We start from the raw sequence: 27522 nt of genomic DNA, 5'->3' as shown, positions 1-27522 counted from the left end.
AAGACTGCTAAAGATCGCAGGACTATTGTCTATTTGTCTACTTTAGTAAGTAAAAATTTATACAGACAAGTGTTTACAGAAACAGATGACGACACTTAACTGTATTTTCCGTAATTTTATGCAGACTAACTAATAAGGCATTAACGACTTTGAACTAAGTTTGACGAATTGAGATGCGTTCTTCTTTTGACTTGTGATTTGTTTGTTTAAGTAAAAAAAAAGTAATATTTCTAGCATTTAGCTTACTATAAACTATAATTATTGACGAGTAATTTTAAATATATTGTGGTCATGAGTCATTGACAAGGCATACATTATGCGATGAAAGTGTGTTTAGAATTTTAAAAGCGTTGACCGTGTTCCATTTTGCTTAGACAGCGTTAAAGTTCAAGTAAGTACCTTCATTAACAAATAGCTGACTGATACTTTATTACATGTATATTATTTTGTTTTATTGCCTTATAGAATGCCGTGATAGTCCAGTGGATACGACCTTTGCCTCCGATTCGGGAGGGTGTGGGTTCGAATCCGATCCAGGGCATGCACCTCCAACATTTTAGTTGTGTGCATTTTAAGAAATTAAATATCATGTGTCTCAAACGGTGAAGGAAAAACATCGTGAGGAAACCTGCATACCAGAGAATTTTCTTAATTCTCTGCGTGTGTGAAGTCTGCCAATCCGCATTGGGCCAGCGTGGTGGACCATTGGCCTAATCCCTCTCATTCTGAGAATTCTCGAGCTCAGCAGTGAGGCGAATATGGGTTAATAATGATAGAATAACAATTTTGCTTATACCTACAAAAATAGAAATACAACGTGGGCTAAAAGAATTAGCTGTATCTTGGGTATAACACAATTTAGATCGGATCATATTTTTTTTTTTGATGAAAATGGCGGAAATGCAAACTGACACACTATGTTAAATATGGAACCTCCATTTTTTAAAAAGGTTATAAAGTCCCGCGACTCTGTTTGGTCACTTTCTGGCAAACAAAAAACATACACTTATTCGTATATAGATATTATGTATATATGTAAATATATTGTCTTTTAGAAGTTACATTTAGTAGAAAATTCTGATTTAAACTTTTTGGGATAGGGATTCCTATAGCATAGAGAAGGTAGGTTTTCATTACATCTGTTAGTATTCGTTATCCTGTTTCTTTATATTATATCTTATATAGCGTCTAATCTGTAGTGCGAACATACTTCCAACGATATTATCTCGTGGAAAGAAATAGACAAATTTCAACCAATCGTGGCTTCTGGAAATACCGCTATCTCTTTCATTACGTTGGTACAAACGAGACGGGACTGGGATAAGTCGACGCCATTGGACGACATTTTGTATATTTATCATCACTTGGTCTTATGTTTGCAATACTGGAACAAATAATTTTGGAATTGAATAAAATCAATATATGTATAACCAGACGTGTAAGTCTGTATGTTGTAATACATAAGCAATGTTATAAAACGCATTTGCTTGCAGTCGATTTCCTTTAAGTTTGAACACTTCGCCACTGGAATACAAATTGGGTAACCGTTCAACGTCGAATACAACAGTTAGGTTTGAATCAAAATTTCAATGTAAAGGTTCACCTATAACGTACATAACCCCATTATACAGAGGAACCAAAACTGTGGCACAAATATTTAATCCATTTCTTTTCTTCTGTTACCTAGTATGTACAGTAATGTTTTGGGACTCTTGACTTGAAGATATAGTTAGTTCAATTCACGAAGCCCATTCCCCAAGCCCCATTGTTTGTCAAACTTTGTCAAACATACTTCTAGTCAAATATGAAATTCAATTTACTACCCACTGCGCCACGACGGCCGCGTGGCGCAGTGGGTAGTGACCCTGCTTTCTGCATCCACGGCCGTGGGTTCGATTCCCACAACTGGAAAATATTTTTGTGATGAACATGGGTGTTTTCCAGTGTCTGTGTGTATTTATACATTATATAAGTATTTATATGTAGTATATAATTGTATATTAATATTATAATATCAACTATCTTAGCACCCATAACACAAGCTACTCTGTATGCTTACTTTGGGGCTAGATAGTGATGTGTATTGTTTAAGTATATTTATAAAAAAAAAAAAAAAATTTCGTCATTATGGATTGAAGTATCTATATCTACCCATATTGTAGGTGGTAGGAAAATCAGAAGCTGCTATGCCAAATTCGCTTCTATCTCTCTCTGTCTAACACGGTACTATAGAAAGAGAAAGATAGATACGAATTCGAAACTCGCAATTAGGTGTTATACAAAACATCGTTACAGAATAGCCTACCACGATAAGCCAAAATGCTTCGTATAAGTCCAAGGGACATATGGACACAACTATGTAAGGATGCAGTTTACTGCGATGACAGTTCTATGATAAAATACTGAATGAGGAACCAGATTTGATAAGTTTCTAGGTGCACTCTCCACAATAAATCTGTCTCCACATTAAATGTCTAAATAAATAAATTAAACAGGAATTTTGTAAAAAACCGAAAACCAGCAACGTTTCCGCGATGCTCAGACGTTTGTAATTTAGCGTTATGCTAGCCACTGACCATCCATAAAACTCATGGGCCGATGCGATGTGCATTACATTATGCAGATCGCGACGAACACACGATCAGTTTTACCGACGACGGGTTACCTTTTGAAAATCCATTATTGTAAGTTTGTATGATGCGGCATGAATTACCTTTTCTGTGGGACGGCTTACCTTCGTCAAAAATCTATCCTTCGCCACTGTACCTACTTGTTTAGTGACATTAAACCTCGTGCTTGTAAATATAGGATAAGTTACATAGAAACGACATGCACTGAAGCAGCGATAAAGATTTGAATCGCGCATTCGAACTTATGATCTCTTGATATTCTCACGGCACACAAGGCAATATCGCCGTATAACCTGATATAGTGAGATATTATAATATCTTATCATATTGAGGTCACCACGTGTAGAGGCGGCTCTAATACAATTTATTGTATAGTATCGTTAAGCGCATAGCGTGTATCGATTGCCCTTACTTCACCTTGGTGTACACATTACCCGCATTCGCCTGCATAGGTATATCTGCATACGTCTAATGGAATAAAAATTACATCTACATGACTGCCTTTTAAAGATATGCGTCCACATGATTTTAATTTTACGATTGATTCGTGCGATCCGTACGATGCGGATCAGTGGATGCCTCAGACCAATTATTGTATAGGACCTGCCTCGCTAGACGTTACTTTTCTGTCAAAGTATATGATCAACGATCTAATGCGATTATAAAAACTGTATCTATAGAATCGATGTTAAATAGTTGTAATCGTGTTCGTCGGTTAAAGATCTCCGTAAAAATACCTTTTTGTGTAATTGAATTGTGTTGCTAAGATTTAGTATACATCTTATACTAAACTTCTAGTTTAGTATAAGATGTATACTAAATCTTAGCTCGTTTTCCTCAGAAAATTACGGACAATTTTGTTCGTGACTATCAGTGCCTTCTATAATTGGTCTGTGGTGAATGCACTTGTATGACTTCCTATACAAGTGAATCCGTCTGATGCGATGCGTCCGATACTTATGATGAGGATATGTGGACGCCTAGCATTACTTTAGCAACATGCTACATTAGTATAGAGCATTGTGGCGAGTTGGTACGCCTCAGTTTTCAAAAACTCCGAACTTTTTGTTAACATTTTAATTTGTGGGGTTATAAGTTACATATAATGGGTTTCTATCGGTATAAGATTTTTCAAAATCGGTTCAGTAGATCCAGATCTACAGATCCCCTTGCAACCTCACACACTCACACATTTTACCTCTATAAGATATTATACTAATATTATATAGAAGTAATACTAGTCTATAAAGAAGTAAAGTTTGTGGTATTGTAGGGCTAATCTCTAGATATACTAACCGATTTTGAAAATTCTTTTACCATTAAAAACCCCACGTTATTTGTAAGTGCCATAGGCTATATTTTTTCCCTGTATTCTCATGGGAACAGGGAACTACTCGGGTAAAATGGCGAGGCGTCGGCTAGTAATATTAGTATAGATAAAGAACTTGCAAGAAAGACGAAATCGCAAGTGCCAGTACATTCTTGATTGACATAATAAAAAAAGATTGAAACCTCCATAATATATACCTTACAAGAATACATCCTTGACGCCTTAAATGTAGGCACTCCTTCGAAAAAATATAAAAGTAAAAGTGGATACGACTTCCCAGGGCGTTATCTTACTGCAGACAGGTTTTTGAAACATATATGTATATTTATATATGTAACATAACGTTATATAACGCCGGGTAAATGATATTTTATCGCGTCCGTATAACATTTTAGTTTTAGACGAGTTTTATAACATGTTTTGGGCACGTTTTAAAACACTTTTTATTAGAGATGGGCCGAGTACTCGGGTTGATACTCGGTACTCGGCGTACTCGGCGGATTTTTTGATACTCGTACTCGGCCGAATAACTCGGTGGGTGAATGCCGAGTATACTTTGTTTAAGAAAAGCATTATTTAGGTAGATATAATTAAAAAAAACAGTGTTAATCAAAAAGTATTTATTATTAATTTAGGAAATCTTTGAAAATCTCGATTAAATTTAAATTAAATAAAATTAAAATGTTTTTTTCATTTAAAAGAGCAACTGTTGAGTTTTTCGCCCTCTCTTCTTAACAAGAGACTGCGCTTTCCTAGCTGGTGGTAGAGTCACTACAAATAGTCAAACTTGACGTTTCAAAAGTGCTCGTAAACTAAGCCTACTTGAAATAAACAATTTTTTACGCGCGCGAAATAGAAATTTGATTGAACCGAGCTACTCGGCCGAGTACTCGGTTGAAAAAAAATTTAACCGAGTAAAACTCGGTACTCGTTACTCGGCAAAAGTGTTACTCGGCGCATCTCTATTTTTATCGTCCTCACATGGCTATCGCAGAGTTCTGTTCGACAAGTTATTGAAGTCTATTGGACTTTCTGGTTTTTTAAATTAGGTATAAATATTCAAATTAATGGGTATAAGTGTATAATGCTAACCACCCACCATCCAATAAGCCCACATTGTGGCGTGCACAGGGTTTTTAACAGGGTATGCACAAAGGGTACAAAATGGAAAATTCTATAGTAATACATGTTCGTGATAATGTCTCAGAGTAGGCAGGGCATTTTTGCATCGATGGTGTGCACGCCATTGCCTACATGCCTGCAGCGCTAACGGCTTGACGACCGATAAAACTGATCGTGTGTTGGTCGCGATCGGCATAATGTCATGCACATCGCGACCAACACACGATCAGTTTTATCGGCTGTCAAGCCGTTAGCGCTGCAGGCATGTGAGATTACTTGATCGTCAATGGCTATATAAGTTCCGTCCAAATCATTTGCTGAAAATTCATATTCGTTTACGTTACAAGCACTTTTGATACGTCAAGTTTTTCCATAGTACTATTATCGTAGACTAAGTATAAATACTAATAGTAGACTAATAGTAGGTATAAATACTACATAGTAATAGGTTACTTAATCACTACTACCTTCTCGAATCTTTAAATTACACTCGGGTTTATCTCATTAAACAATTATGTTCTATTAAATTATTATCTTTGTACATGACGGTGACGTCATAAGTCTGATTAAATATTCTCAGTAGGTAAATGATCCAGTTAGGTAGGCCCAATTTCGAGAAAGAGGTGAACCGTCGAATCTACTGGGCTGCATTCGGGAAACTTCGCGACGTCTTTTCGTCCGAAATTCCTCAGTGCCTGAAGACAAAAGTCTTCGAACCAGTCAGTCAGTCAGTGATGACCTACCTGGACCTGGACTGACGACATCAAGCGAGTCGCAGGGATTCGCTGGATGCAGGTGGCTCAGTATCGTAAAAGGCCTATGTCCTGCAGTGGACGTCCATCGGCTGATATGATGATGATGATGAAAATAAAATGAGTTTTTAAAGCCCCACGCAAAAAAAGGGGTGTGTTATAAGTTTGACGTGTCTGTCTGACAGTCTGTCTGTGGCACCATAGCTTCCAAACGGATGAAGCGATTTCCATATAGTTTGTTTTTTTATTAAATTTGACTTATGTGCGAGTGTTCTTGGACATGTTTGATGAAAATTGAGCCCTTTATAAGTTGTGTGTGGGGGGGGGGGGGGGGTGAAAATGAGGAAGAATAACCGAATGCAAATATACCTACTGGAGTGGGCGCACTGAAAGAGAATATTGATGACTTGGTCGAGAGTGTAATCAATAAATTCATGACATTCGGGGGTTTTCAAAATTTTCAATTTTTTTTCAATAAGTAAATCAATTGACCCCGCCAACCTGCATTGGATCAACGTGGTGGTTTCTACACTCCATATGCTCTCTTCTAAATGAAGGGATACCTTGTTGTTATCTATACTAATATTATAAAGAGGAAAACTTTGTTTGTATGTTCGTAAGTTTGTTTGTTTGTTTGTAATGAATAGGCTCAAAAACGACTGGACCGATTAGGGGTAGGTAGGGGTCGTGATGATATTATACAGAAAGAATATGAAGTTTATTCTGTTAAAAGTAACTTACTATTACCGAGACATTGCAAAAAATTTCAACAAGCGAGCGAAACCGCAGACAATAGCTATTTATTTATAACTTACTCTACCTTAATAGGAAAAAATATGGAGAAAAGTATTTTCACTATTATGGGCTGCCTTGTTTCCACGGCCAGCCGCTAACCGGCCTTGGCGAATGAAGCCAGTTTTGTTTCGATCCGGACTTGACAGATGAAAGGGCATTCTTGCTTACGTTACTAGTTATGGGACTATATTGATGTAACCTTTAATTAGAGAAATCTTTGACATTACCAACCAAACGACCTTTATGTTAAATTACTGTTTAACCTGACTTTAAATTATGCAGTACGTAACTTGAAGTTTATTTAAAGTACCTACATATAGTTTATAGCTAGACGCCGCGCGGTTTCACCCGAGTGGTTCCCGTTCCCGTAGAAATACTATAATATATAGCCTATAGCCTTCCTCGATAAATAGGCTATCTAAGAATGAAAGAATTTTTCAAATCAGACCAGCAGTTCTTGAGATTAGCGCGTTCAAGCAAACAAACTCTTCAGCTTTATAATATTAGTATAGATTGAAATGTCGTGATTGGTAGGTACTCCATTCTCTGTATCGGACGGACGGACGGACGGACGAAAAGTCAGACGGACATGGCGAAACTATAAGAGTTCCTTGTGGACTACGGAACCCCGAAAATAGTGTGTTTTAGACCACACAGCTGAAGTAAAACTTCTTTAACCCTCTCAATGTACGTTCGCCTCGCCCAATTACATTTTTCGTAACTCATTCACCAAGTCTTTCTCCCCAAGTCAACCGCAAAGAAGCTTTACTTTGAAAATCAATGGATGCTTCAACTCAACAGGTTCGCTGATAAAGAAATATTTCAATACAATGTGTTAAAACAACTAGGTAAGGGAAAATTGTAATTGTTTAGTCCAGTAACCTAAACTTATAATTAGTCGAAGTCATTCAGTCCCTAATTTAGACACAGAAAAATAGTTTGTATGTTCTACTTGCTAATCTATACTAATATTATAAAGCTGAAGAGTTTGTTTGTTTGTTTGTTTGTTTGTTTGTTTGTTTGTTTGTTTGTTTGTTTGATTGATTGAACGCGCTAATCTTTCGGTCCGATTTGAAAATTTCTTTCAGTGTTAGATAGCCCATTTATCGAGGAAGGCTATAGGCTATATATTATCACCGTATTCCTACGGGAACAGGAACGACGCGGGTGAAACCGCGCGGCGTCAGCAAGACTTGACATAATCCGTCGTCGTCTAACGAATAACTATATGGCAATGAGATGTTTTTCCATAAGTGCGACGAAGTGATAGTGACATCTGACAAACGCCGCGGTTTTACTAAAACTTTGTATGAAACTGGTTTTTGAAGACGCTGCGGGCACACGGGGCAATGAACTAGAACTATTACCACTATACTTTAAACATGGCTGTAGAAATGACATTTGCTACAAATTATATAGACTAGACTTTTATGTATGTTTACGGGTTAAGTTCACATGTATTTTGGATCTAAAATGTCGGGTATAGAAGCACCAAGTGTGAGACATATATACCTTTTTATTCAACTACTACTACTACTACTTTTTTATCCCGAAAAAATCCATGAATCCCGAGGTATTTGTGAAAAACTAAATTCCATGCGGACAAAGTCGCGGGCGTCCGCTAGTTCAGCTATATCTTGCTGGAACTATATCTTGCCCGTTTGTTGCAGTGACTTCGAGCAGCAACTGTCGCCGTTCCTCATACAGAACTCGTGCGACGAGGACGTCCCGACGACAGTCCTGGGTCCCATGAGCCCCGGCAACGCGCAGGATGTCATCATCCAGGACACCAGCGACTCCAACAGCTCGGAGCAGGACACGTTTGACATGCTCGACTTCGAACAAAACGTCATGCCCGGCTTCATCAATAGTGATACATTCCAAATTAATAATGGTAAGTTCTTGGAGATAGACATTTCTGCAACTTGCACGTGGTTAATATCTATCTATATCTAACTATCTATACTTATAATAAATCTGTAGAGAAGTAAATTCTGTACATGAAATATATTTCCAAAATAACTATCAAGGGTGATTAGTGATCGATACTGATGTCAAAAAATGTAATCAGTCAAATTTTTGTCTGTATGTATGTTCGTTATAGAAACAAAAATACTCGAAGGATTTTAACAAAACTTGGTACAATTATTCTTCATACTCCTGGTTATAGTAGTGTACTTTTCATCACGCTACGATCAATTAATCAAAGGGAGAAGTTACTCCATTTCCACAGCGATACGGTCTAAGTCTAAGGGCGGACGAAGTCGTGGGAGTCCGCTAGTTTAAAAATAGAATTATACATTTGGAATTTCTTTCATTGAGATTTTTTACCACAGAAGTTTTTCCCCAGAGAGCCATAAACACCTCTGAATATGAGGGCCAGGGCCAGGGCCTGTTTTACAGCCGTCTAACATGTAGAATACTCAATCCACCAGTCATGTATTTCGGAATATATCTTAAGGCTACGGACGACTTAAATGTATTCAAAAGCATCCGAATTGTGTAAAAGTTACTTAAATAACAAAAACGACAATCAAATAGTAACTTTTACCGTAGGTGGAAAAAAACATGATGAAAAAGATTTAATATCTAGATACAAAAAAAATATATATTTCCGATTTCAAATATGTAGTCTATTACAAAAATATTCCATAGCTTTTGTTTATTCAAGTGCTAACGAACACAATTGTAAAAGCCCTTGGATGACATTTTTCGTAATAATTACTGGTATATTGTATAGCCAGGTAGCCGGTAGGTAGATTTAAAAATTTGTTGACACAACAATTTCATTGTGGCGTAAGATAAAACAGTTGTATGGCTGACTCATTGGGAACAAACACAATAGCAGCTGACTCTACGTAGGCATTCCATAGTTACCTATATAATACCAAATTGATTGCGCAATTATTGCTTCTAACGTCCTATGCAGTTTTACCTACAATGGAGATGGTCCAAAATTTTATGGAGCTCAGGATCAGTCATTGTACCCTGGCGGAAATAAAAAAAAAAATTTTTTTTAACTATTTTTGATACAAATCTACGAATTCACTTTAATGGGGATGATGACTAGGTTTGAATATATTGATTTTTATGATACATTCGAGTAAATAGGGTCAATGTTACCTAATTTATACATAAAATGCAAAGATTATCTGGATATTTGCAAAATAAATGAGATTATAAAAATTCAAAATCTATTAAAAATCTTTTATCGTAATTAGATGAAAATTCATACAGTTTAAGCTTTCTTACATTAAATGTCACATTTTTTAATAACTGAACTATAAACATAAACGCACAAATAACAAAGATATTAGTAATTTTGTTTGAACACACATACAAATCTAACGATCATTACCTACGACGTCATTAGTTCGTGCCATTTTGTATGGGGCGATTTCCAGGGATCTGCGGCAGCGCCGCAAATGTGACTCTTTAAATCCCTGTAGCTCCGAAAGTAATGTTCGCAGATACCCTGTTACTTTTACAAAATGTGTTTACTATTAGCATACTCTTAATTTATATACAATTTAAAAAAAAAACTGTCATCATCCCTGTTCTTTCGAAATAATATTCATTCTCCCCCAAGAAATGCAACACTACTATGGGTAATAATGGCGGATAGACGACGTTTTCAATGCAGTAGACGATTTGAAGTTTGCTGTCAATTGTCATGTCATAGTTGCTCTGAGTGCGCCATCTTGATTTATCTCAAAAACTTGGGTTTTAATTTTATTTATTTCTTTTTATTTAGTTACATTTATTCACTTATTTAGATTGTAACAAAATCCTTGTATTTTTTTAAATTTTAATGATACGGGGTAAAAGAGTGGACCTGAAATTGACCATCTCCTTTTCAATAATAAATGCTGAGTTAATCTCTAATAACCTGGATTCGCCTGGTTCAAGATACCAGCCAAAAATCAGCGCTGTATGCTCAGTACATGTAGCACAATGCTGAGCTGGAACCTTTTCAAGGTTGTGCCAAATATGATAATGGTGTTCTGATGCTTATACTATTTTTGGTTTTGACTTATCCATGTGGTCGAGGTATCAGGCAATATCATATTTTAAGGTGTTATGTTTAGCACATTTTAAAAATATTTATTTTTTTCGTTCTTTCAATTATAACGCAGATCTCATAAAGTAAACTACCAACATAGTCGTGTTGACAAATGTGTGAGTCAACGTCATCCGGGAATTTGTGATAACATCTAATTACATAAAACAAAACCCCAAGTAGAATACTGATGGTTGAAACTCTGTCAATTATACGTATCCCTAAATACTGTAGTCCTGTCGGTTAACCTAAATAAATACAAATCTTTTTTTTATTATTATCTATATATTTATCTAATATAATTCTGTATTATTATTATCATCATCTCCTTTACCTCATCCCATTTAAGTAGGATCGCCAAAATACATATGTCGATCTCTTCCATTCGCTTCTATAATTCGTCTATTTATCAACTACTCATTTTACACACTAATGTCCTTAATTACACACTCCAACCATCTCTTTTTGGACCTTCCTCTCCTCTTATATCCTTCCTCTGACAATTTCAACATTCTTCTGTGTTATAAATATTATAAATATGTAAAATCTCTTCAGAACTAAGCATGTTTTCTCTCTTAAGAAGGTTTTCACTTGTAGAAAGCTTGATTACTTCTCCGTACTTTATATTAAACATATTAACCGAGAATAATATTGAAAACATTGTATAGCATTTCTGTAATGTATATAAAATGTCTTAGGTAACACTGGGAGAAAACGCCGTCTCTCCCAGACGCCGCAAGCGCCGCAACCGAAGGTGCAAAAACCGACGATCCGATTACCAGCCGCAGCCGCACAGAAACCGCAGCTAGTCGTTAAGGCGCAGCCTCAGAAGCCCGTAAAACTGACAAACGTGCAAGTCATCAACCCCCAAACTAAAGTGTACTCCAAACCGGTTGAGAGCGTTGCCCCTCAACGGAGGTTAATCAGAGTCGCGCCTATGAATGGGAACCCTCGCTCCATACTCCTCCCAGTGACGTTTAAAGACATGAAGGATCTGAAGTCCATAAAGATCATAAACGCGGCGGATCTAAAAAACGCATCGAATATCAAAATCGCCGCCGCGAATCTTCTGTCGCAGAGCAAATTGCAAGATTTCAAAGTGGAGAGTCGCGACGATCGCGATTACGAACAGAATGGCAATTTGGGTGAGTAATGCCGTTTGTTTAAATTTAGATTTTCGGTCGAATCAAGTTTTAAAAATTTTCCTTTAGTAAACAGCCTGCCAAGGTTACAAACATTCACGACATCTCAATTATTTTGCGATAAAAGTTGTAAATAAGACGAACTACATCCTACTATCCTTTCTTTTTAAGGATTACAGACAGACATGCTGTCATATGGATAGGGTACTGACTGTCTGTAACTTTTAGATATGAATAAATTTATTTTCTTTTCTCTCAAACAGTAAATTGGCAAGACGTTTATTTACAACATTGTAATACACTAATGGCGTTTTTGGCTATTATACAATATCTATACTAATATTATACTAAACAGGTAAAGTTTGTGGTATATACCCTCCTATATATGGAGTATATATGGATGTATATATGGAGATTTACCCTCCTGTAACAACAGGAGGGTAATCTCTGCTTCTTTTACCACTAGAAAGTCACGTTATTTGTGAGTGTCTTATACTATATTTTATACCCCTCATTCTCACGGGAACGGGAATTACATGGGAATCGAGGCGTCAGCTAGTTCTAAATAAATTAAAGAACCTGTATAGACAATATTGAGACGCACTTAAATTTTAACGGAACATTTAGTATGCATTGCGTCAATCTCGGAGTACGCAGTGATTGGTGTCAATTGTCTAGTTACCGCGTGTCTAATTTATAATCTCCATGTCTTCGAATTCGGTCATTGGACTGTGAAAATATTTATATGGTATTTTTGAACCCGCACATGCCAGGTTTGCCGCTTCTATAAACATGTACTCTATGGTATTATATTGATAACATCTGTTATTTTTTTTAAACTAGGAGTTCTCAAACTTTCAAGATAAAATCACTCACCAAATACCTTTTATTTTATGAAACTTCATATGAAATGATAACAAATCAAAGACACTGTAATTTAAATACATACGAAAAAGTTAAACATAATTCTTTAAATTTATTAGTTTTAATGGGAAAGATAAAATTGTGTCACTGTTTTAGCTATAAATAATAGCATCATAGTTATGTTTTAATCTTTCTGAAAAACCCTTTAACCAAAACCCAAACTTTCTAAAAAAAAAACACACTTTGGGAATCACTATTTCAAATTATAGCTTGGCAAATTCGTTCGTAACACTGCCCCTGGTCTGCGCGGGCCGGTAGCGATGCCCCGCGCGCTCGTCTTCATACCCGCGCAGTCCTTCTCTCTGCCCCGCGCGCACGACTTGACACCCGCGCAGTCCTTTCCCCTCGTCGCCCGCATATCATTGGAGTGTCATCAACGACCTGCCAAGCTATACATACACTATGTCAATACAAATATAGTAGTCTCATTGTCGAAATGGAAGCAGCGTTGCTTAATATACCTCAGTAGGAATTATATGGTTAAAGTATAGGTAAGGAAATAGGCATTCTCAATTTAATGTGGTTAAGTCGCAGTAGGAATTATTAATAATTTACTTAGTTCCGCTAGCTCGTTTGACTCGGTATACCGGTTCCTTTTACGATGCTATAATGAACGAGAAAAAAAATTACGTAGTACGTAGATACATTCTTCTCGCAAATTAAATGTTCACAACATAATCCTTCTATCTAATATATCTCTAGGAGCAATTCTTTTATATTATAAAAAGTTAATTTGTTATAGAAGTTTTGATAACGCTTTTATATTTTTATAATGGGTGTGTTTCCTCAGAAAACTCAGAACAGAAAATGCGTGTGATTTTCATTAAGGCCAGATATTTTTCTATAATTCCTTAGTAAATAAAATATTGTTGAGTGTGAATAGGTAAGTACTCTATTCAAAAAATTCAAAATTCATTTATTTCAAGTAGGCTCAATTTACAAGCACTTTTGATACGTCAGTTGACTATTTGTAATGATTCTACCACCGGTTCGGAAAGCAGATTCTGCTGAGAAGAAACCGGCAAGAAACTCAACAGTTGCTCTTTAAAAAAACATACAGTATTATAATATACAATTGATAACAACATTACTCACACTCCAACAATTTTTTTAATTTACTCACTTATATTATGAGTTTTAGTTATTAAAAAGTGATTAAAATCTCTGATTGGTTCAGTATTATTGAATTGGTAATAACTAAAAAAAAAAAAACATACATACAGCCGAACGTAGAACCTCCTCCTTTATGGAAGTCGGTTAAAAATGGCTAACAAGTTTTGCCTGTATATTTTGATATTTGTGGCGGTTTTTAAATGTTTAAAATATGTCGAATATTTTAAGTGTTTATTTTGAGTTATATCGGGACTTACATTGATCATAGTTGTGTGAGAAATTGATTAAAATTGGAAAAACAGATGCATATTTGTATGGCTTTATCAATTTACTATCTGACGCCGCGCGGTTTCACCCGCGTGGTTCCCGTTCCCGTAAAAATGTGGGGATAATATATAGCCTATAGCCTTCCTCGATAAATGGGCTATCTAACACTGAAAGAATTTTTCAAATCGGACCAGTATTTCCTGAGATTAGCGCGTTCAAACAAACAAACTCTTCAGCTTTATAATATTAGTATAGATTTTACTCTCCAATAGATGTTTTGCTTGTTAGTAACAAAACTACTATCTGTTAAACACATTAGCGGTTGAGGTTACGCAATCTCAAATTATCAAATATTTTGTAGATGACTCAGGCAGCGACCATAGTGACGACGATGACGACCATAGAGAGACCCAGATCAACGATGGTAGAAACGGGTATCCCCGTCTCGTTCTAACTGCAGAAGAAAGACGTTTGCTAGCAAAGGAGGGCATCAGTCTACCAACGAGCTATCCACTTACAAAACACGAAGAGAGGGAACTGAAGAGGATCCGACGCAAAATCAGGAACAAGATCTCCGCACAAGACTCCCGCAAACGCAAGAAGGAGTATGTTGATGGATTGGAAGATAGGTGAGCGATTTTTTGTTTTTTTTTTAAAGTGACAACTACTTATGGGAACTCGTAGCTTCGTAACGTAATGCGTTACGGAGTCACACTGTTTGGCTTCCCTTTCTCTCACACTTACGGCAGCAGGTTTAAGTTATCATTTCAGTCGAGCGTCCCTACTAGGTTATATAGGTAAGATAGAAGGTTATATGGGTCAAAATTATCACAATTATCTTCCCACTTTAATATACTCGCGCCATATTAAAATGGGTGGATAATTGTGTCTCTGAGTATATGTATAGTGTATTTTTTTTATAATGTCCTCAGCATATAATGACAAATTATGATCTCAGTCGCCAGTCACTTAGCTTTGCAATAACCCTTCGAAAAACACCATTAAAAGTCAAAAAAATACTCTGCATTAAGATGAAGGTAAAAATTCTTCAGCTCTTGATTTAAGTTATCTTGGACATGCAATATGGAAGATTGAAAATATTATGTTTGTTTAGATTTCATAAAAATATCCATATATATATATAGACATATGCTGCAGTATATGTAACAAATATATGACCCCTCATCAAATAGCAGACAGTGAAAGTAAGCTTCGTCTCGGTACGTTAATTCCGACAGTTAGGTATTGTTCTGTACCCTTAGTACGAAACTGCTTTCGAAAACCGTATTATAGTGTTATAGTCAGGCGAGTTCGTTGATGATACTCCCATGATGTGCGGTCGACGGGGGAAAGACTGCGGGTGTGAAATCGTGCGTGCAGGAAAGTCAGGAGCATCAGTCGTGGGTTTTTCATTCATCGCTACACGCCCTCCAGCCTTTGCGGACCATTCGGAGTATTACGAACTAAGTTGCCAAGCTATAGTTATGATAGTGCTATTTAGCTAATACCTTAATCAATGGGAGATAAAATATAAAAAAAAACCGTTTTATACTTTTTGGAGTTAGTAGAAAGTACAAATGTAGAAACATGCATAAATAAATAAATAAATAAATAAATATACTTAAACATTACACATCACTATCTAGCCCCAAAGTAAGCATACATAGTAGCTTGTGTTATGGGTACTAAGATAGTTGATATTATAATATTAATATACAATTATATACTACATATAAATACTTATATAATGTATAAATACACACAGACATGCATGCATGATGCATTTATAAATAAACGTTAAGTACTTTGTAAATCATAATTTTCTATAATGATAAATGATGTTGAGTTTGAATTTGGTATTAAAACATATTGCCATTAATATCTAGGTAAGTAATACATACCTGAAAAGCATAAAAAAATATCAAATGTTAGCCATAGTAACTTAAACTTAATATATTAATGTTTTATTAAATTAATTAATTTTAATTGTATGACTTACGTAGTCATATAATTATCACTTATAGATATCAAAGTCGAATTATAACTATAGTCTGAAAAAATGGGTTATCACAAAACGTTTTTTTTTCTCTTATCTGCGGTTGTACATAAGAACGAATAAATAGATTACAGCGCAAAGAGTTGTGTCATCTTGAAAAACCTATAAAATTCTATTTTTCCAAGTATCTTTTTATTCTGCAAACCGTCTTATGTAACCATTTGCAGTAGCTATTTATAAGAACTATTATAGACGGAGAGCCAGCGACAGCCAGCACTAGGTCATTTTATAAAATCTGATAGTTCTCGTGCTCTTACCACAGATAAGTACCGTAGACAAATATGGAGTTTGTTTTTATGTTTTCCCCGGCATAATATAAGAAATTATATTCCCAGTCGCCAGTCACTGAGCTTCACGGCAACCTCTCACTCAAGTCTCTAGCGAAGGGTTGCCGTAACCAAGTGTCTGGCGAATGGGGATATTAATTCTCATATTATGCCGAGGAAAACATAAAAACATTAAACTTTGTACTTAGACGGTTGAGGGTCGAGATCTTAAAACCTGCTACCTCCCAAAGCCACCACGGGTCAAACTGTAGGAGCCTGAGCTGACAAATTTTCAGCTTTTATAAAATGACGAACGTCTAGAGTTCACGGGCTCTTAGACTATTACTTATTAAGTTATTAATCGTCTACTGGTTGTACTATCTATTAATAAACGTAGCTTCGTTTTTTCTTAGGTGATTTAATGATTCTTTAAAGTGGATTTAATGGTCTAATTTAATACATACTTCCGTACTTATATTATACATGCGAAAGTTAGTTTGTTTGTTACGCTTTGTAATAAACTTTTTGTTTACAAGTATACTTTTTATCTATGAATTGTAATTACTATTGTTTGATTCTTTTATTACATCTTTATTCAATTGTAATAAATTAAACAATAGGAATTAAAATTAGTAGGTTTTACATTCTCAAGAGTAATGTTGCATTCTTCTCCGTAGTCAATTTATACATACTTTTAGGTTGACTATTACTTACCTAGCAGCAGCGAAGAGTTCATGCAAGCCGATTCCCGCCGGGTTACCTTTAAAAATCCATGCATATTCATTGTTTTACTATATCTAGATAATAATGAGAAACCGGAGTTTGTATCGCGCTGTATGGATTTCCTTTTCTTTGGGACGTCTTATAATTCTTACCTTCATCTAAATTCCATCCTTCGCCACTGTTACCTAGATAGTAAGTGCGTAATATACTTACTATAGTAAGTGGCAGGCGGAAATTACATTTACATAATGAGAATTATAATCGTGCATTGCATTTCGTGCAAAATTTTCATAAAAAAATATACATTACAATTAATTTACCAAGATCGTTTGCTTATCTTAACTCATTTTTATTAAAGTGGCAAAACTTGTTCTCTTTTATAAAAGTTAATATAAAATCAATTTAAAGTAATTAGCGGAAAATTTAAACTTTTTTCCTGCAAAACAAAAAGTTGGTTTTTTGTTATTTCTTTGTCTCTATAATATTTCAGGTTAACGTGAGTATCGACTTTGTATAATTTATATTTATATGTACGCTACATAATTTATACAAAACTAGCAGACGCCTCATGCTTTACCCGCGTATTCGTATGGGAATATGGAGATAAAATATAGTCTATGATATTCACAAATAACGTGGTTTTCTATTAATAAAGAATTTTCACCTTTTTTTACTTTTTATAATATTTGTATAGATAAATTTAGAACTTTAATAAGGAGCTCTTTAATTTAAATTAAGTTTTAATTTAAAATGAATATAAGGAAAATTTCCTTATATCCAGTGAGAATGTTATGTTAATTTTGAATCGTATATTTCATTTTGTTATGCAATGATAACTAGATACTCTCGTAGGTTGTCTATTTGAAATTAAATCTATGATTTCAAACCTGGCTTATTTTGAGAAGAATATTTTTCTATTTTTACCTAATGTAAAAATGATAATTTAAGTAAAGTTAAAATTTCGAAATTAAAGCTATATTAGTTCCATACTCGTGTCAGTCTAAGAAGATTATTTGATCTAAAAATCATACAATAAAGTTGAAAAAATTGGAAAGTTGCATCAGATTCATGAGTCAACGTATCTGCGACTGTCGACCTTACAGCCGTTCCAACCGAACGTCGTCTACGTGGCACGGTTTACGGTGCGCTTGTGGGTTTGTGAATCACTCCAAACGGGTTGACTTATTAAATACTTATTTATATATCCCCGTAGATTTTCCTTATGCACATCTTACGTTTGCTTACAATGTTTATCTATACTAATATTATAAAGAGGAAAACTTTGTTTGCATGTTTGTTTGTTTGTTTGATTGTAATATAATAATAGGAATAGGCTCAAAAACTACTGGACCGATTTTAAAAATTCTTTCACAATTCGAAAGCTACACTATCCACAAGTAACATAGGCTAAATTTTATTTTGGAAAAAAATAGGGTTCCGTAAGATATTTTGGTTTTCGGACACAAGGTGTAAAAAAATCAACCAGAAAAGTAGGGTAGGGCTAGATAGGAGTAGGGTAGGGGAAGGGGTAGGATAAGGGTCGGTTAGGGGTAGGGTAGGGTAGGATAGAGGTAGTTGAAAGTTTACATCAAGTTTCACGCGGACGATGTCGCGGGCGTCGGCTAGTATAGATTAAACCTGTCTGTAGACATTATAGTCATCATCATCATCATTATCAATCCATATTCGGCTCATTGATGAGCTCGAGTCTCCTCTCAGAATGAGAGGGGTTAGGCCAATAGTCCACCACAATGGCCCAATGCGGATTGGCAGACTTCACAAACGCAGAGTATTAAGAAAATTCTCTGGTATGCAGGTTTCCTCACAATACCAACAAACAAATTAAAAATGAGGGTATAAATCGCTAGTCATTTCACACCTAATAATAATTGTAATTAACTTGTTCTTAAATTATTGAAAATAAATTTGATTAATAAGCTTAGAACACTTAGATATGGATAATATATTTTAAATAACATTTTATAAACACACTATACATAATTTAAAATAAATAAGTTATGAAGTGACAAGCGTTTTCTACCTTCATTTCTAATTTATTTGTTGGTAAACAGTTCTCATCAAGAGAGGCTATAGTATAGTTGCTTTGAGTTTTTAACCGGATACGTAGTGTTATCTGTTATTTTTAAAACATAAATTAATCTGTAAATCATATAATTTTATTTATGAGATTTACAATGTTGCGTGTTTGTAGATTAATTATATTTTATTTTCTTGGTTGTTTAATCTATCTTATCAGTTTTTATTCCATATCTCGCCGAGGTCATGTTTTTAATCTTTACTATTATTAAATTTACTACAAAACCTCGATATCAAATTATCGAAATCACCAGCTAAATATATTACTTTTTAAAAACATTTTATTCATACTGTAATCGACATTAAGGAATGTTTTTCCAATTATGGTATAAATATTTTTGCGCTAGATTGTAACTCAAAAATATTCAAAACTATAAAAAGAAATAACAAAAATATCTATTTGAGAATGAAAAATGAATGTAAGGGAAATCTTTGTTTTAATTTTTCCCTGGAGCTATAAAATAAATACGGGCAAATTTTACGATCTCTTCAGTGCGATGAACCTGATCGTGAAAAAAATATAAACTAACACGCTACGTGTTGAAACAAAAAATTAGCACAAGTGTTAAAAGAACTTGGTCAAACTACCTGATAGCCAAATCCGTTGGTGTTAACGACCCATATTAATTCAGTGCTTTCCGACAACTTTATAAAATCACTGTGTGTGTGTACACTGATTACGGGAAATGTATGTACATTATTATAGCCGATTTTTTCAAAATTCTTAAAAAAAATAATCAAAATAAAAACGTGCATAGTAAGTAATAGGTTATTTTGTCCACAGAGTCAAACAGTGCACGGCCGATAATCAGACGCTAATCAGGAGGATAAAAATACTGCAGTCACAGAACCATTCACTTACGCAACAGTTGAAGAGATTGCAGGTGAGACAATACAAGCCATTAAAGCCACCATTGCTCCACATTTCAGAAATAACGCTTACTTGGCGATACGTTTTTGAAAATATAAACTCAAGCAATTTAGAAAATATAAAATCTAAATTAACCATTATTTTTATTCATTAAAAATATGCATATTCATTTTGAATTATCAATTGGTATTATTTTTTATATTTTTTAAACACTTCTAGCGATAATATAAATAAAGTCGTAAGCTTCGTTATTCCAGTGACTAAAAGTTTATAACACTGTAGCATAACTGTATGACCTAAAATCGGATTACCTTATTACAGAACGTCCTGATAGGCGTGTCTAAAAATAGATGACACTGTGGCTTAATTGTATGGACTAAAATCGATTTTTTCAGAAAGTGCTGACAGGCGTGTCTAAAAGTATATAACACTGTAGCTTGAATAAATGTAGGGACTAAAATCGAATTTTCTTATAAATTCTGGAACGTTAGGTATGAGTAGGTGTACTCATATTATTTTTTTAGTATGTAATTGTATATGTAGTTTAATTTAGTATATTATTTTTAATAGTTTAATTATTGTAGGTATGTTATATTGCACTACCCGCTTTCCTTTCTTTAAATATTTTATTTAAGGTTGTCTGGAGGAGATCGCTTTTAGCGATAAGACCGCCTTTGCGCATCTTACTTTTCAATTTTTTTTTTCTTTCCTTTTTTGTATCTTATTTGTGTGCAATAAAGAATTAAAATAATAATAATAATAAATAACGTTCCAACTGGCGTGACTGAAAATATATGAAACTTTAGCTTATCTGTATGGGCTATAGTCGAAATTCCGTATTCCAGAACGTGCTGACGGGCGTGACGTCAGGCTCGGGCGGCAAGGCGCAGCCGGCGACGTGTCTGCTGGTGCTGCTGCTGTCGGTGGCGCTGGTGGCGCTGCCGTCCATGCGCGACGACGTGCGCGCCAAGGGGCCCGCGCGCGCCGCCTCGCCCGCCCTCACGCGCGCGCTGCTCTCCGCCACCAACAGTGAGTGCGACCTGGCTATAACGTAGCCTTTCAGGGCAGCTCGCGCGGGCTAACTCACTGGACATGACACCGCTCTAGCGCAGGATAGCAAGTAATCAGGGCACATGGATTGACTTCAATTATTACCCTTAGTCCAGTGGAAATGACCTTTGCCTCTGATTCAGGGTGTGAGTTTGAATCCGGTCCGGGGCATGCACCTCCAACTTTTCAGTTGTGTGCATTTTAATAAACTAAAAATCACGTGTCTGTAACGGCGAAGGAAAACCATCGTGAGGAGACCTCAATACCAGAGATTTTTTTAATTCTCTGCGTGTGTGAAGTCTGCCAATCCGCATTGGGCCAGCGTGGTGGACTATTGGCCTAACCCCTCTCATCCTGAGAGGAGACTCGAACTCAGCAGTCCAATATGGGTTGATAATGACGGAAGGAGCTGCCCCCCCCGCGCCCTATCCAGTCAAGGAGGCATAGCCTTGAGGTCCTTACCCCCCCACCCAGATTTTGTATCTGGGAGGAGATATAATATGCTATAGCGTAGATGTGGCGCTACCATGTGGCGAGGATTTTTTTTTAGAAGTATTTTTGTTAGTAGTACTAATAAAAACAATACGGGAACAAAATGCCCAGGACACACACAAATATCTGTCTTTTTAGTGATGAAAAATTTTTCAAAATAGGTTCAGCAGATCCAGAGATTACCCTACTATACCACAAACTTTACCTCTTTTTATTATGAGTATAGATTGGATGAAAGGCCTATCAAAATTTTCACCAAGAATGTATCTATTAAACCATTGATTCCCTAAGAGGTGACCCCCAGGGGTCTACGGAAGACTCGGCAGGGATCTACGTTGACGTGACATGAAAATGGACATGACATGAATATTTGCCATATCTTTTTATCTCAACCAATATCCCTTTTCCCCTACAACTAGTCGGACAAGACTGTGTTAAAAGTGGGTACGACAATCCAGGGATCGAACTTCAACCTTTCTGTGATGATTACGGCGCGTTTACGATTGAGCTACCGAGATTAATCGACTGAAACATACTCAGTACCACAAATAATGCTAATGTATTAAATTGCCCTTCTTTATTCTTGATTGCTCTACTTTAAAGTTGTTCACATTCAAGTTCATTACGCAAGCGACATGTCACTTCATGAGCTTGTTTGAATTTAATTTACCAATGAAGAGAAAGCTGTTATTCTTATTGCCAAAGAAACTCCCCGTTAGGTATTCTATGTATTGTTGCAAACTATCAAATAAATTCATCAAGTTTTTGCAATAAAAAAATAATTGAAACATGTAAAAACATCCTTTTACTTTGTGTTCAATGAAATCAGTTTTTGTATGAAATGTCCAAATCTGTTGCGAGGCTCTTTGTTATATAACTGAATGCAAGTTGTTCAAGCATTTGCTAAAATCTTTTAAGTTATCAAGTCAGCGTCAATTATAATTATCGATAAAATTTAAAGTCTAAATATTTTACAACTGATGTTAATTCAAAAGCTCTTCCAATTTTTCCAATTGTTGACTATTTTAATGTAATAAATAAATAGACTACTCCCATAGAGTATCATTTACGAGTACATTTTAAAGTGTAATATCATTCCTCTAGTACGAGCGGGCTTAAAGTAATATTTTTGGACTTTCCAATGATAATGAAAGTAAATAATGAAAGTAATGAAGGTAGTAGAATACAAAAAGTCAGTTCTAAAACTATATTCAAAATTCCATGCTACTACGAAAAAAAAAGAAGATACGAAAATATATATTTACTTCACACCCAAGTCATCATGGTAATCAAAGCAGAACAATATGCGGTTACCTACCTTATTTGGTGTAAATTTTCATATACCCAATTATTTTTTTCCTAAATGTTACGTTTAGGAATTGAAAGTTGCTTTTGGCATACCTTGTATAACGTGTCAAGTCTTTTTTACTCCTTGCATATCGCTCAATCAGTCACAATCGTTTTACGTAAGGCGGTGGCAGATTCGGTTCGCTTACCGGGTTTCAATTACGTAAAACAAGTCGAAATGTTAAGTCGACCGTGACTTCGGCGTTCTTCTTAAATTCGGCTATTTTTGGATGTATTTTTAATATTTAATTGCTGTCTCATACTTTTATTAATATTTGTTAGTGTCCCAAATGAAAATATCACGAAAATCACGGAGAAAGGGAGAGACGAATATCTTAGCATTCCATGGATTCACCGTGCGGGTGCCTAGTCCATCGCGTGGTAGAGATAAAAACTCCGAGCAGAGTCCTGAACTTGTGATTACAGGATATAGGGTTAAGGAATTCCTTGACGATCGATCAACACTCCCCTTCTCTGCTCGTGTTGTTCTCCCTGCTTAGCCAAATTTGATAAGATCCTATTAGAGCAGCTTTGGATACTCATTCTAATATAGAACTAGCTGCACTTCTAGAGAGAAATATTAATTCACTTTTAAACTGTGGTCCTTCGGAATGTTAGTCTCCCACGGCACAGTGAGCTCTACAAGGTCGCTTTGTTTGTTTGGACAAAAGGAAAATGTCTGGGCTAGATCTCGAAATAGCGACATCCGCTGGGATTTTATAATGTTTCACATACGTATCCATCAACCAAACCAAAATATTTCGAAAAATCAAGGAGATAATTACAAATTCCAAAAATGCAGTCAGCTACAATAAAGATAATTGAGTCAACTATTATTGTTCCGATAGTCGTTTCAGTCGAGTCTTATAGCAAAAGCTTCGACCAAGATCTTAAGAAACTTTCGCTTAACTGCTGGATCAAGGGTCGGATACAGAAAGCAGTGATTCTTGAAACTGACTGCCGGTTGCAGGACTAAGGGTTGAATTTTTTTATATAATTTTTCAAGTGTTTTGCATTCTATTAACATTGTTAAAAATGTTAATAAGGACAAAAATAAATAAGACAAAAAACCCGTTTAACCCTAGCATATTTTTTAGCATCAAAGAATTTTTGGGGCACTCTAAAATTAAAAAAAGAATATAAGAATTGAAGATATTATCAGTTGATATTTACCTTATTCGTGATCGGGAAAGTTTGTTTTATAAACTCGGTGAATATAAAATTAAATGTCTTGGAAACAGAGAGATAAACTGTTAACTTGATAACCTAATAACAGGGTATCAATGTCGACACTTTTAAATGAAACGATATCTCGATCAATTAATATTACAAATGTAGTGTTATAACAGCTGTAAGGAAAATTTTCTACGTAAAATAAATAATCGATACTATACTATAATAATCTATAGGTATACTATAATAATCTATAGGTATTAGAGTCAGAGTGGAAACAATTAATGTTATTAAACTCACTTAGCGTTAAAAGTGTTCTTATCATCACTTCATATTATTACCAAATATTGTTAATTTAACAGCTATTTTAAAATGATAATGCATAATTGTAAATTGCACTCCCAACTCAAATAAGCATTATCAATTATTTTGTTAGATATAATCGAAATTCGTTACAGTTTGCTGTTAATTTTTGTTTAGGAAACTTCAAGGCGGATCGTTTAGGCGTCAAAGTCATTTTTTTTTCATTTATATAGATTAAAAATCGGTTGCAAAAGTAATCCATTATCACTAATCGCTATATTGAAAAATATAGATGCCATTTGATAAATCTTCGATGTGCCTCGATAAATAACCGCTGTCATAAAAGCATTCTATTTAGCGGAACCCATTTGATATATTTATGTGAATATGCTCTACATATGACAATCTACGCAAGTGACGGGGTTTTATAATAATTATTATCACACATATACATTGATATTTATTTCCAGTGACAGAATAGATATCGTGGAACTTTTAAAAAGGTTTCTGGATCTAGCTCTTGCACTTAACCTCTTTATGTCGAATCGGTCCTTTTAAAGGAATATGAAATCGAAAGGCATTGGTGATTCGCCTCCACATTATGTTGGGCGCCGTTCTAAAATTAATTATCTTTACTAATATTATGATAAAGATGTAAAGTTTGTGAGAATATTGGGACTAACCTCTGGCTCTACTTAACTTATTTTAAAAATAGTTTTCCTTATAGAAAGTTAGTTTTGTGTCGTAGGTTACATTTTATCCCTGAATTTTGACGATATCGGGAAGTATGCGGATGAAACCGCGAGGCGTCTTCTAGTTACTGATAAACTTATACTCGAGGAGTACTGTTTACCAACAAACAAATTAAAAATGAGGGTATAATAGTCATTTTATACCTAATCATATAATTAACTTGTTCCTAATTTAATAAAATAAAAGAGTTATAAAATGACATGCGTTTTCTACCCTCATTTCTATTTTTTTGTTAGTAAACAGTTACTTCTCGAGTATGGCTTTAGTATAGGACAGAATCCATAGTATTATTTGTAAACCACAATTTACCCATGTTGTCATGTTGAACTGACGTAATATTTCCGTTTGTTCCAGAAATGGGCCTCGACGAGACCGTCATAGACGACGGAGAGTTCAACATGGACGAACTGATCACGTTCAACCGCGCGCACTCCGACCACGATTACCAAGTCGTCAAGAACTTGGACAGCGGCAAGATCCTGCCGAACGGTTACGTCGACCTGCCCATAGACGAGGACTGGCCACCTAACCTCAAAAAACGAATGAAAAAGTTGGAATTCGACTACGAAGACGGGAAAGACTACCTGCCGCCTATTGTCAAGGAAGAAAACTATCAAAACGCCTACAAAACATCGACTGGTGCAGCTATCGAGGACAATGACATAAAACTTGATAACAATTACCTAACTAATACTTTGTTATCAACTGGACGGAAATTGGGTGAACTATTGGAAGCCTTTCCTCCGATACCTGTCAAGAATGAGGACATACTCGTAGAGGAGATATCAGATTTTGATACCAGAAATAATATCACGGATATCAAAAGTTTCGTTGTAAACGGAACTTTAAATGAATACTAAATTAAATTTTTTTTTTTTGGATTTTTAGAAATTGGCTACTATGTAACCTGTAATAAAAAATGTTTGTATACAGTGAATTTTTACCGTTAGTTCTACTTTTTTTTTTGCAAAATAATTTTACTTGTTAGGCACGAAAAAATAGAGAAAGTGTTTTGATGAGTTAGTTGGCAATTTCTGAAAAATCATATACATTATACATACTTACTGGTATAATAATAAAAAAAGTGAGTTTACTGTTTTAGATCGACTGTCTAAATAGACGTATGTTGCCCCGCAGCATACACTATCAATAATACGCCTGAAAAGTGAAAGGTGCGCAGAATAGGTTGCGCACAAAAAACGTAATGCTGTCATTCGTTCGTCGAATTTTATTCCCCATATTTTTTTCATATCGGGGATTTTAATTGAAAAATCGATTCTTATGGAGTAACCTCCTATTATTGTATTCCGTTTGCTTTCAATGCACTTAATTCCTATGAGATATTGATATTAATTTACGCAGAATATTTCAATTATTATTATTCCTTTTAGTTTTAGCCTTGTTGGTAGACACTTCATTCGTTGTTCTGATAAAAATATTGTCAGAAACATCGACGGTCGTGACATTTTTAGGTTAAGTATTATTTTGTGATTAAATAAGACTTGAACATAATAATTCATTGAGCATATTTATTTTATATGAAATCAAAATTAATATATATAAATTATAATATAAATGAATTTGTATCTTCAATATTTTACCGTTTTGGTATCTATATTATTTTTAATATTACGTCGATTACTATTTAAGCATTTTGTTGATAAGAGTTGGTGCAATTATTTCTAAGCAACTGATCTTCAGTGTTAAATAATATATTTAGTTAGTAAATGATAAATTTAATTATTGTAATAAGTTTTATTCCTTAAAGTTATATTAATTGTGTCTAATCATGAGACCGACAATTTTGGAATGCTACAATTGTTATTTTAAAATAAACTATACAGACAGAATATTGGTCTTTTAGTTGAAACCTTTTGAGGAAACTAAAACTAAATTTTTGTTCTAAGTTACCAAATGCATAATACTACATTTTATTGATTTTCTACTAAAATGACTAGCCAGTCATTTTAGTAGAAAATCAAATGTATAGATACTTGTAATAAATCTGTAAAGAGGTCAATTCTGTACATGAAGTATATTTCCAAAATAACTATCAGGGGTGATTAGTGATCGATACTGATGCCAAAAATGCAATCAGTGAAATTTTTGTCTGTCTGTATGTTCGTTATAGAAACAAAAAGTACTCGACGCATTTTATCGAAACTTGGTACAATCATTCTTCATACTCCTGGGCAGGTTATAGTATACTTTTCATCACGCTACGATCAATAGGAGCAGAGCAGTGAAGGGAAATGT

General features: G+C 35.0%; 1 protein-coding gene across 2 annotated transcripts in view; it reads left to right on the top strand.

Moving 5' to 3' along the window:
- Positions 1 to 27116, top strand: part of LOC112055422 (uncharacterized) — a 34846-nt gene extending 7730 nt beyond the window's left edge. For both annotated transcript variants that reach the window (XM_052886614.1, XM_052886615.1), the window contains exons 3-8: positions 8300 to 8523; positions 11388 to 11834; positions 14497 to 14764; positions 20062 to 20161; positions 20994 to 21177; positions 25621 to 27116. In XM_052886614.1, the coding sequence (XP_052742574.1) occupies positions 8300 to 8523; positions 11388 to 11834; positions 14497 to 14764; positions 20062 to 20161; positions 20994 to 21177; positions 25621 to 26126 (1729 nt within the window). In that variant the 3' untranslated portion in view covers positions 26127 to 27116. The remainder of the gene's footprint in view (positions 1 to 8299; positions 8524 to 11387; positions 11835 to 14496; positions 14765 to 20061; positions 20162 to 20993; positions 21178 to 25620) is intronic.
- Positions 27117 to 27522: the final 406 nt, after the last annotated feature.

The sequence above is a fragment of the Bicyclus anynana genome, chromosome 17 (genome assembly GCF_947172395.1).
Source record: "Bicyclus anynana chromosome 17, ilBicAnyn1.1, whole genome shotgun sequence".
Taxonomy (NCBI): Eukaryota; Metazoa; Arthropoda; class Insecta; order Lepidoptera; family Nymphalidae; genus Bicyclus; species Bicyclus anynana.
Note: the sequence above shows the minus strand (reverse complement) of the source record. Positions and strands in the feature narration are given on the sequence as shown.